The sequence below is a fragment of the Argentina silus genome (genome assembly GCF_951799395.1).
Source record: "Argentina silus genome assembly, chromosome: 1".
In the NCBI taxonomy this organism is placed as follows: Eukaryota; Metazoa; Chordata; class Actinopteri; order Argentiniformes; family Argentinidae; genus Argentina; species Argentina silus.
This window is the reverse complement of record NC_139655.1, coordinates 15,797,086-15,807,575: the sequence shown is the minus strand read 5'-3', so window position 1 is coordinate 15,807,575 and position 10,490 is coordinate 15,797,086. Positions and strand designations below refer to the sequence as shown.

At 44.5% G+C, this 10,490-nt stretch overlaps 1 protein-coding gene across 1 annotated transcript; it reads right to left on the bottom strand.

Annotated features, from left to right (window-relative positions):
* Positions 1-654: 654 nt before the first annotated feature.
* LOC310804544 (BMP/retinoic acid-inducible neural-specific protein 3-like) lies at positions 655-8,775 on the bottom strand (the record flags this gene model as incomplete). Its single annotated transcript, XM_083669810.1, has 7 exons — positions 655-1,798; positions 3,110-3,332; positions 4,127-4,363; positions 4,484-4,589; positions 6,174-6,397; positions 6,764-6,954; positions 8,531-8,775. The coding sequence occupies 7 exons, from the start codon at positions 8,773-8,775 to the stop codon at positions 655-657; spliced, it is 2,370 nt and encodes a 789-aa protein (XP_083525936.1).
* Between the last annotated feature and the right edge of the window lie 1,715 nt (positions 8,776-10,490).

Genomic DNA, 10,490 nt, shown 5'->3' with positions numbered 1-10,490 from the left:
AAATGATCTACCTACATTAAAAAATGCTAAATATATATTGCGAAATATATACATGCGAATGCATGGTGACACGTGACCCGTAGAAGAGAAGCGATCTCAGACTGGTCGCATTGTACGTCAATCAAGTGGCGCACTCACACTGGCTCAATTGCCTCGTACCGCGGTGAAGCACAAATGTCCGTCGTAAAAAAAAATCACGTCCTAATACCACGTGATTTTTTTAATGTCACGCGATCGACCCGCACTACTCTCGCGATCGACCAGTCGATCATAATCGACGTATTGGGCACCCCTGGCCTACAGTATACACAGCACCTCAACCTCACTCAGGAGATTGTGAGAGAGCTAGATACATACATGGTCATAATATTGTAATGATACTGTTATAGCATAGTAAGAAACATACCATATTACCAAATGCGCTATTACCATACTGCAAAATGTATGACAGTTACGTTAATTAAACAAATATAATTCACTGTGTGTTAAAAACATCACATTTAATTACACTTATGTATAATAAAAGCCAGGGATGGCATACACCAACACAAGTGGATCCATCTGACAAACGCTATAGGCTATGGGGCTGACATTGCTATTATTAGCTAAATACAAAGTTTGGTGCCCGCCCCCCCTCCCCCGCCCCATTGGCCATTAACTACATAGTTTGGTGGCTGCGTACTTCACAGAGTTGGGTTGCCGGGCACTGAAAGCCTGCAGGGCAGCGAGTATCCTGGTCACTTCTGAGCTAGACAGTTTGAGTCTGTGTCGGAGCAGACAGGAGAACAGGTCCAGTGGCTGAGCCCCTGGAGGGGAGAGGCGGTTGACCCTGTAGCGCAGCTCCACCAGCTGCAGCAGGGCAGAGTCCTGGGAGCCCTGAGTGTATGGGTAGTCCAGCTGCAGAATCAAGTCCTGGATAGCATCCGGGTCTAAGTGCATGCTGTAGCCAAACAGCTGCATGCTGTTGATCTTCATGTAACCCGTGTTGTGGGAAGGCTCAGTGGCCTCCAGTGAATCAAAGTGCCCCGTATTGTTCCTGTCGCCCCCTGCTGCCACCCCCACAACCCCCAACTCCCTAATAGGACTCCTCAGGTAGAAATGCACCGTCTCAATAAAGCTCTTCCACCGGTTCCCTAGTGTCAAGGTCCAGTTATAGCAGTCCAGGGGGATATCCAGCTTGGTTCTCTCCCAGTCTGGGTAGCCATGTTGGCTGATGGGCATGGTCCAGCTCTCTGAGTGACTGCCTCCGAAAGGGTTGACAAACACAGACAGTGCCGGCTCCAGGGTGCTGTTTTTAGTCAGGCAAACCTGGAGGGCGACCCCGAGGAGCATGTGGATGCGGCTGGACTTGAAGCGGTTGCTCTTCAGCGTCAGCAGCATCCTCTTCCTCCAGGAAGGGTCGAACCAGGCGTTGAGGCGCATGTCGTTGCTGACGAAGATGGCGTGCAGGGCAAGGCGTGGGTCGTGCCGCTGTAGCAGGTAGCGGAGCTCCAGGTCCTGCAGGTCGCGATCGCTCTCCAAGCCCAGATAAAGGTCTGTGGGGTCGGGCACGGCTGGCCGGCAGATCCCCTGGCCCAGAGTGAAGCCCAGGTTACAGCTAGAGCAGCGTGTACGGTTCTCTGTGGAGCAGGAGGTGCAAAGGGCGCCCTCCCCCGCGGAGCAGGGGATCAGGCCCTGGCAGGGGGGGTGGTGGTAGGGACAGGAGCAGCTACGGGTCTCCTGGCTGTAGACGCCGATGTGGTTGTTCTCACTGCAGTAAAGGATGGACAAGATGTAACTCAGCCAATAGCGGAGAGGCCTAGAGACAGGGAATACAACACACAGAATGGTCTTTTGTTAGCATTTTGTTGGCCACCTTTGTTCATCACTTCACAGACAATAGGATGTGTGGTCGTTTCTGATTCTCATCCCAAGACATAAAATAAGGTCATCTACTGTAGCCATCTGTGATTTATTTTATTGGTCACCTATCTTCTCTTGTTATGTTTTCTGTCTACAAGGAAGGCTAAATTAATTATTTTAAATCATTCACAGTTGGATTCATACTGCATGTTCACAACTGCAATATCTGTCAATTTAGAGGGTTGGAAAAATAAAATGTTTCTCTTTTCATATTTAGCATAGGCTCAGCTGCTGCAATAGAAGACAAATCAGACCAAAATTAACATTTTCATCTTTTAGTGGATTCCTCTTGGGGAGGCAGGTGGGTGATAATGGAGAGCCACACACACACAGACAGACAGACACACAGACAGACAGACAGACAGACAGACAGACTCACACACACACACACACACACACACACACACACAATGTATGAACATGTATAACAATCCCATCAGGATACAATTACAGAGTACATAAACAATGAGAAAAAAAGGGCTTTCGATAACATTTAATCGGAACACGAGACAAGAATGGACTCGTCTAATAATTCCGAGCCTCCATCAAATCCCCCTTTTACGACCAGAGGGGTTGAGATAAAGCAGTGTAATTGGATTGTGGATTGAGGAAGCATAGCCTGGGTTTGGCAATAGAACTGATGGATTGTGTCATTTAGATAATTTTCTTCACAAGAAGGGCTATCAAAACAGAGTGGTCAGGAGAGAGGAATAAATCAAGGTGAAGTTATGATAAGAGCCCTGGATGTGGAAGGCAGGGGCAGCATCTGGTGGTAGACCAGGAAGCAGCAGTGGTGCTGGAACACTACTAGACACAGCAGTGGCAGCAAGAGCACGAAACCTAGCCTTCTCTAGTGGTGGAGGAAACTAGGCACTAAGATGTACTGTTAAGGATGATGGCTTGGATTCAACAGCTCCACAGATTGCACTGTTGCAACTTTGGACTCAAATAGAGGGTAACGGTTGTTTAGAATTATTCATAACCCATAGTAGTAGTAGTAGTAGTAATGTTGTAGCAACACTAATTGTATTGCAATATGAGACTGGCAGTCCAACTGCTCTCCCAGCTCTCCCAGGTGAGACTGAGCACCTCACTTCCACATCAGCACTTCCCGTGCATAAATCATTTGCATAATTACAAGCGGGGAAGTTTGGCAGAACCTTGGCTTAAGGGGCCCCTTATAAATACCCCTCCTCTCCCTTCTTACCGCTCTCTCTGCAGGACTATTCTAGGCTGAGTTCGGCATCTCTTGCTGAGGCTGTAGAGCTTGTTAGCGGTGCGCTGCGCTTTGCCGAGTAGCAGGCTGCTACTGGTCTCCAGCTGCCTGTAGCGCTGGAGCAGACCTGCATCCATCCTCCACAAGTGTTCCACAACAGATGTGTTCACAGCGTAATGGGTTGGCAGCCTCCCAACGAAGCTTTGGAACTCCTCTGGAGGAGAAAATATGAATAAGTAAAGTTTAGTTCTGGGCTAGGAGCCTGTGAGGCATTGGTAATCATATCTGAATGTCTGTCTGTTGTTGTTGTGTGTTGTCCCAGAAAGGTAAACAACACAAGAGATTAACAATAATTAACAACAATGTGCACAGGTAGCGATTGAAATGATTCTGTATTGTTTATTTCTTATTTGTATGAAGTTGAATTTGAATATTTGATCATCAGAAGTAGTCAGCCGGAGACATCAGTACAGTACATACACATACCTTGTAACTACATTAAAAAACACAACAAAGCCTGAAGGCTTATTTCCATTGTGGTCCTCCAGTGAGATGGCAGGGTGTGAAGTTTTTGAACAGTATGCCAGAGAACAAATCCCATATTTCATTTAAGCCAGGAGGAATCGTATCTTATTAACTAGCTGTCAGTGAGTTGTCCACCATTGAACAACTCACTGTCTCTAACTGGTAATAGATATTTATGATGAGTGACTGGCTGTACGAATATGTAATATTTCCAGCTGTCAGCGTGGCATATGGTATATTGCCATGGTAACCTACAGAGCTATATCCGATAATATGATTTTTGTCAAAAACAGTGGTATTTCTGAAGTCTTTCAGAGAAGTGAGAAGTTCCTTGAGACATTTCCTGCAACTTCCTTCCACCTGTATTGTATAATTGGACAATGGTGCTTTTTTATTATCTACAAACACATATGATTTGTCTGGGTACCTGACTATCTCTACATCCAATAACATACTGTACAACGTTTTGCCAAAAGTAGAAACCTGAATCCTCAAACTCCTGGTTGGCCAGAGTCCAGGCCTCCCTGATGCGCAGCAGGTTGTTCTCCAGGGCCTGCAGGTCTGTCTGGGGGCAGTTACACTGGTGGAAGCCTGGACTGCACTGGCACCAGCAGTCACTGGCCCGGCACACAAACTGGCCCTCCAAGTTACAGCCGATGTAGCTGAGAGCAGCCTGCACGAAGCGGCTCCGCAGGTAGGCTGGTAGGATGACCTGCAATCCTGGGGGAGGTGAGAGAGGGGTGGAGGGGGTCAGAGAGGGGCACAGAGGGGTCATTTAGGGTGTATTACTGTAAGAAGAGATAGGAGGTTGCTACTGTATCTGTTTCAGACATCACATACCTTGTAACTGAATCTTGTTTTCTGGACTGTGAACCAGCACTGAGCTGACAGAGTCAAGGTTGTCATAGTTACTGCAGCCAAGAGGCCCCGTCCTAGTTTCGGTAACCTAAGAGGTGTTCAAGTAAAGGTTAAAGGTCAAGTCAAAGAGATGTCCTGCAGCGTTTTTGTTCATAGTATCATGCTGAGTGCATACTGTGTCCTCTCTTATTCGGGTGGTATGGTATGCAGTAGGCTGCCAGCAGGTCATTGAATATTTACTTGTTTACAATATTTCTCACATCAGAAACTGAACTGAGCAGACAGAGTTTGACTGTGCTTCAACAGTATGTGTTCATAAAGGAACAACATCCATCATCGTTTGAGTGAGAAAGATAATACGTTCACAATGTTTAATCTCTCGTATATTGACTCCATCAATCTTATTCTGAGTATTGCATTATTGAAACAACAATCACCAACAACCCATTAATCATTATAAATGAAACTCATCATAAAAGGCTAGGCTTAAGGCTTAGACTTTTGTGAATTATCAAAGGTTTGGCTGGGTGAGTAACTGTACAGTAATGGTGAAGAGTTCTTGCAATCAAAAAGAACCGTGACCAGACATAATAATTCAGTTTGATCATGCAAAACAACCTCCCTCAATTTCAGTCACTTACAACTGATTACAGTGCCTTCTTCAACCATCTTGAAGTACAATGACCCTTAATCTAGATAACAAGAACACTAATACAGTCTGTGATAAAGCATCATTTAACATCTAAGATGAATGCTCAATAACACTTCTCTCATCTCTCATTCACATTCTCTGCCCTATGTGTTTTAATGAAGGATCATATATTACAGGCAGTGCTTAACACCTCTCATAACTCTTTCTTCAGCTTCTGCCACAAAATGGCTGACAAATGTCGTTAGGTTGGGAGGAAATTAATAGAATGATATTGACAATCCATCATCCTGATGCATAACTGTTGTAGGGCCACACTCTCAGCTAGGCTGCCACTTCTCATCAATAGCTACTTAGCATACAGGTATGCCCCTCGCGTTGAGAAATTAACCAACTTCAATACCCATTTCAAATGATTGAGTAGATCATCTGAGAACTGTTGGTGTAGGGCAACTCTTCCACTGTCCCCTCTCCTCCTTTCTCTCTTGATCAACACAGACTATTGCTGTCTGTTGGTTACAGATTGTGGATGGAGGACCAATGCTTTTTTATGTATTCTGTACTGACAGAATAATGTCCATCTGTCTCTCTTTTACCACATATTCAAGGTCAATAGAGGCTTAACTGTCTCCTTGAATGGATCATAAGAATATATTTCTGTATAGCCTGAGACAACTCATAAGAAATGTCCGTTCCCAGTAGTTTTCTCACTGAGATAAAGCCAGGCATATTTAATAGACTTCACTACAACTGTTACATACTCAATCAGGACTGAGTCAGTCAGTCAATAAAGCAATGGAAGACATAACATCAGCGTAACATCAGCAGTAAATATTAAACAGAAATTAAATCTCCAACGATCACCTGGCCTTATTTTTTTTCAGAATAATCAAAAATCAAAAGCAACACTGCTTCAACACATTTCTTCCTCCTCAGGCCAAAAGCCAGGTTCTTGGTGTTCATCCACCCCTGTGAGTCTGCCCAGGGCCAGTATAATACAGTAGCCTACAGCCTCCCTCTTACCCTGATGGCGGTGGAGGCGATCTGGAGGTGGTGGAGCCTGCGCAAGGTGCTCTCCCTGTCTGTGAAGTATGAGGCAGCCAGTTGGTGCAGAGCCTCCAGGGTCACCGCCCCTGTACTGTTGCTGCTGCTGCTGGCCTCAGCAACCCCAACCCCAGCCCTGGCCCTGGGCTCCTGGCCTCGGCTCAGCTTCCTCTTGTCCACAAATATAGTCAAGGACTCCTCCCCTGATTACAAGCACAAGAAAGGGGGTCGTTAGCTGAGAGAGAGAGACACTGATCACTATTAATGATCACTGTTACAGCTAGTGTCCTTTCAGAGAGGTTGCAATTATTCAAGTTCAACAACCATACTGACATTCTTTCTTGTTGTATGCTGTATATAAACCCAATCTGGTATTGTTGTTTCTAGACTGTATCATTAGTATTTCAAGAAAGTTAAAGTCAGTCAATTCAGTTAAATTATCTGTTCTAAGTGAGTGTAAGTGGAGTTGGGAGTTGGCATTGACATCAAGGAAAGCTCCCTACGGAACCTTACTGTTGTGATGTAGGTCAAACATTGAACACGTCATTTGGAGCTTCTCTTTACTTTACCTCCCAGGGTGGCAGAGAGGAGGAGGTGGGTCCCATACTTCTTGATGATGCTCTCAGTAATCCTGTGGAGGGTGGGCCGCCGCCCAAGCTGACGGATGGTGTGCATGAAGTCCGGATCAAGGGGCGGAGCCAAGATACGGCTGTCCCGTCTCTCCATCGCCAGACTGTTGACCTTCCATCGACCGAACTCCCTGAAACGTCACGAGACACACACACGCACGCACACACGCGCACACACACACACACACACACACACACACACACACACACACACATAGGGAAATAGATGTTTCAGTACTGCACAGATGTACAACATAATTTCTCCTTAAACCCACTTGTATTTGCACGCAACTTGAAGGAGGGCAAGTAGAAGTGTAATGCACCTTGAGGTTGGTTGGAATCTGCTCTGACAGTTTGCCAATGGCTCATGTTTTAGCCAATGTTTGCCACTGGCTCCCCCACATATTTTACAGGATTGTAAGTGTGTGTAGTTATATGAGCATTTAAGTACACTCTAGGCCCAGATAATATAAGATTTTAGATTCCCCAAAACCCTTGTGACTTATCATCAGCTTATTAACAGCCATTAGCAACCAGCTACACAGTGTACTAACATGCTGTACAGTATGTCACGTTAGACCCAAGGGTTTTGTACAGTCACGTCTCATATGGGACCTGCATTTGCTTTAGCATTCGAGACACTTTCCTCTCTCTCCAGTCGGTCGGCGACTCTAGTCTCCATATTACCTCACTGCCTCCCTCTCTCTCTCCTCGTGGGAGGCAATGAAATCATTGCTACAAGAAATGATCCGTAGGAAAATAATTGGGGAATCAGGACAGTGTGGAGGGTGTCATTACAGCCAATCATCATAACCAGGGACAGGCTGATGAGTCTCTCCACTGCTGCTTGATGGGCACTGTATAGATTGGACCTTGGGTTAGCCTCCAGCTAACTTACTAGTGAGCACTTATGTATGGAAAGTGGAGGCTCCACTAGTGGGAAACAGTCCTGTAAAGACCTGGGGCCATGTGTAATCCCCCCCCCCCCCCCCCCCCCCGGTCAAATAAAGAATGGGTGAAAAGAAACTGACAGTCTGATAATCACTTGTAACCATAGGGCATCTCATCACATTGCTACATGGATGACTATATTCAAAGAAGCAATTTCAAATGTACAGTATGACACTTTTATTCTTCCCTGTCTCCCATTGACAGAATGACAACCAGTATGAGCTGTTCAGAGAGCTTTTGCATTGATAATGTAGGCCATGTAGGACAAGAGGTGGTACTCAAAGACTTCACCATTCTCTGGTCAACTGAAATGTTTTCTTATTTGAACCACAAGAGGGAGAGCAAGTATTAGGCCATATTGGGCTGTATTACTTAGGAATGGCCTTATACTGTGACATATTTGACAATTTCAAAGGGTCTGGGAATGTTTGAACAACACAAACAAGACAAGGTTAAGCTGATTTTCAGACAATCTCTGCATTCTGTATCATCCCCTATTACAGAATATATTCTACCTGATCCAGTGCATGAACCAGTGGATCAATTATTCAACCAATATAACCCAAAATATGACAGTGATGATAATTAGCACGATATTCATTACAAAATAAGAACACAAACACATTTGTCCACAATATGGACTGAGGGGAGACGTGTGCCACAGTAGAAATGCAACCATTGGCACACAACAACACCTATAGATCTTGTACAGTATCTGGAGAACTAGTGGTAGACTACTACAGACCCCAGTCTCACCTGTAGATCTTGTATCTGGTGGTGTATCCCTGCTGGTGTCTCTCCACTGACTCAGTGAACTCCAAGGAGTGATGGAAAGGTCCTTTATCGGACAGCAGCCATCCCAGAGGCCCAGAGGAGCCATCACCAGGTCTAGTCGCAGCCGCAGCCGCAGCCCAGGTCCAGCAGCAGCACAGACACAGTACCACCCCTTCCCACAGGAGCACCAGAAACACCCGTCTAAGACCGATACCCTGGCAGCTCATTCTTCACCCAGAGATTCCTCATCCTCTCCAAACTTCCCAGGCTGTGTCCTGGGATGACAAACCATATGACATTAATAGGTAATAATTAACTCAAATTGGGGATACTGGTAGTCCTATTATTACAAATAAACCAATTGTCATGAAAATAATCAAATTGATAAATGAATGCAGAAGTAAACTGATAAGAAGAAACAATTTATGATTATCAATAGAATTGTTAATGCACTCTGGTCCTTACCTGATTTTTTGCGGAGACCAATTATGTTTCATGAATCACTGAACTCTTATAGTCCTGCGACAAGTGCTGATAAAATCAGGTGTGTTCATTGTCCCGGGATCTGGATCATATCGAATATATTTTTTAATGAAGAATGATCCTTTAAAAGTGTTGCGACTCGAGGATGACACAATTTACGCGGAATGCGGAAAAACCTTTGATTCTCCGCACTAAACTTCTAGTCCACTGTGAAACATGCCTCCCGCTGTGAAACAATTCCGAAAGGGACAAATGCAGCATTCGTAAACTACTCCTAAAATACAAAGTTGATCTTGTTTTTGCTCCGTGGAATAACCTCTGCTTGAAGACACATGAACGAGAGAAGTTCGACGCACGTCTCAAGTAAGCAAATTAAAATAATTATATCCCAGTTGAAAGCGGTCAAGTGTAGCCATTTCCCAGTTGTAACAATAGCATGCCTTTATGTTGGCTATTCAACTGTCTTATTGTGTTCCTTATGAACACTTGTTGAATTTATTTTCAACCCTCAAATTCCTGCACAAGTAGCATTCAATTCGCTCTCTCCACAAATCCTGATCCAGGCATTGCACAGGCTGCAGAAATTGTGCCTTCCTCCTCCCGCATTAGTTGTGTGAATGAGAGACGGGTCGGGTTGGAGGGGGGAGCTGACTTTAACTGCAAATTGGGATCCAAATAAAACATTGTGCACCTTTGTATGTACAGTACCAGTGATGATGGTGAAGTCAACTGATGATGATGATGACAACACTACCACTGTTACTACCCTACTACTACTACTACTACTACTACTACTAGCATTCTATCACTACCATCATCAGCATCAGTCAGAGACTCCCCTGCATAAATAAAGGTTAAATAAATCATAGGCCTATATAATTACCATCATCCTCATAAATGGCATCAGCAAATTCCCATTAAGTGTGCAACTTTTGAATATGCATTATCACTAAGAAAATGTACACCCTATGTATTAGCGGTTAGAAGTTTGCATACTGAATAGATGGCCAATTGTAGTCTACAGTACATTGTCTTTTTCATCAGATGAAGTGCAATCACTACAATACCGATTTGGACAAAATAATGACTGATTAACACTATGCTGAAAAAGCGTTTGCACAAAACTCATTTCGTTAATGATGTCATCAACATGTCATTGCAATGATTTGTAAGACAGGTGTGTTGAGCAGGTGCTGAATTTCATATGTTTTCATAGCTGGCACATAGTTGACACATTTTACAGATATATATAAGCCAGAGTGACAGTAGTTGAAAGTGTCTCCTCAGAGACTGAAGATCATGTAGAGAGGTTGAGTGACAGGTACAGAAGATGGATGTCTAATTCGATTGTGTTTCAACTATGGGGGAAAACAATAATAAAAAGCTAAATGCTTGAACATGACTGTTGTCTTTGAGCCTACATCTGTCGCCCATAGAGCGCTTTGTTTAGTTAATGCAA